Genomic DNA, 1,098 nt, shown 5'->3' with positions numbered 1-1,098 from the left:
TCAGAAACCAGGATGCATCAGCACAGGTTACGTGTTTTCACTGTTCAGTGTTGTGCCTAATTTGTCGTTCACACAGATCTAGATATTTTTGTTTACAGCACCATGACTGCATACTTTACACTTACTTTATTCACACATGACTCACTGTGTGCAGGAAGGGGCTGTTTCCGTAATTAGGTATATGCATAATGAAGTGGTTACTGAGCGTACAAGATCACATCCCTGCCCTCTTCTATTTGCTTCGTTTTTACCTCGTCCCTTTCTCTGAAGTACTTCACATTCAGGCCGCACTCCATGATGACCCCAGACACGTCCCTCCCCAGGATGAGAGGGAACTCGCTGCCTGACCGCTTGATATTCACAGGGTCTCTCTTCATAGACAGCGTGGCAGCCCCATAGCCTCCTGACAGGGAGAGAGTTTGTGATTTCAGCCACAGCTTCGAGCTTCAGCACAGTCAAATATAAAGAGAATAATAAAAAACAGACAGGGGATCATTTGCTGTAGCCACAGCACAAGGTAGAAAAAAGGCGACTTTTGGGGGCTAATGGACAAGATTGGAGACACCAAAGTTAATTCTACCATTGGTGGAGTGTACAGTGGTCAGTGGTGTCAAAATCTGCATCAAGATCCAGTAACAGCAGCACAGATGTGGAGTCAGCCTCCCATAGCGGGGCTATAATGGTAATATTCTAAATTAAAAAGTCAAATGTTATAGAAACTGTTTTCAAAGTGTGGTCTTGTGACCCCCAGGGGTCCTTGAGGGGGGTTCCAGAGGGACCCTAGCAAAAAGGGTATTCATTTATTTTCACTATAATGCCTCCATAAGCAAAATAATCAGAGAATGTATTGGTCATGGGTTTCACACACTTTCTGTATTAAAACATCTAAATGAAAATATCCTATCATATGGGGGATCCTTGGACACAATCTTTTTAAATGGGGTCCTAATTTGTTTCAGTTTGGGGGTCCTTGATGTGAAAGTGTTTAAGGGGATCTTTACCAGAGCCTGTCTTTGCAGTGAAAGAGAGCAGGAACTCACAAACCTAGAAACAGACAAACTCTCTTTAGCCTGTCCCAGGTGTGGGTTTGAAAAAGAT

The 1,098-nt window shown here is 43.5% G+C and overlaps 1 protein-coding gene across 1 annotated transcript in view; it reads right to left on the bottom strand.

Annotated features, from left to right (window-relative positions):
* rtn4ip1 (reticulon 4 interacting protein 1) overlaps window positions 1-1,098 on the bottom strand; it is a 10,976-nt gene that overhangs the window by 9,247 nt on the left and 631 nt on the right. The window contains exon 2 of the mRNA XM_035674236.1: window positions 252-403. Coding sequence (XP_035530129.1) covers window positions 252-403 — 152 coding nt within the window. The remainder of the gene's footprint in view (window positions 1-251; window positions 404-1,098) is intronic.

This window comes from Morone saxatilis, unplaced genomic scaffold, assembly GCF_004916995.1.
Source record: "Morone saxatilis isolate NCDOM2014 unplaced genomic scaffold, NCSU_SB_2.0 Contig3, whole genome shotgun sequence".
Lineage (NCBI taxonomy): Eukaryota > Metazoa > Chordata > Actinopteri > Moronidae > Morone > Morone saxatilis.
The sequence above is the reverse complement of the archived record's forward strand: the minus strand, read 5'-3'. Positions and strand labels throughout refer to the sequence as shown.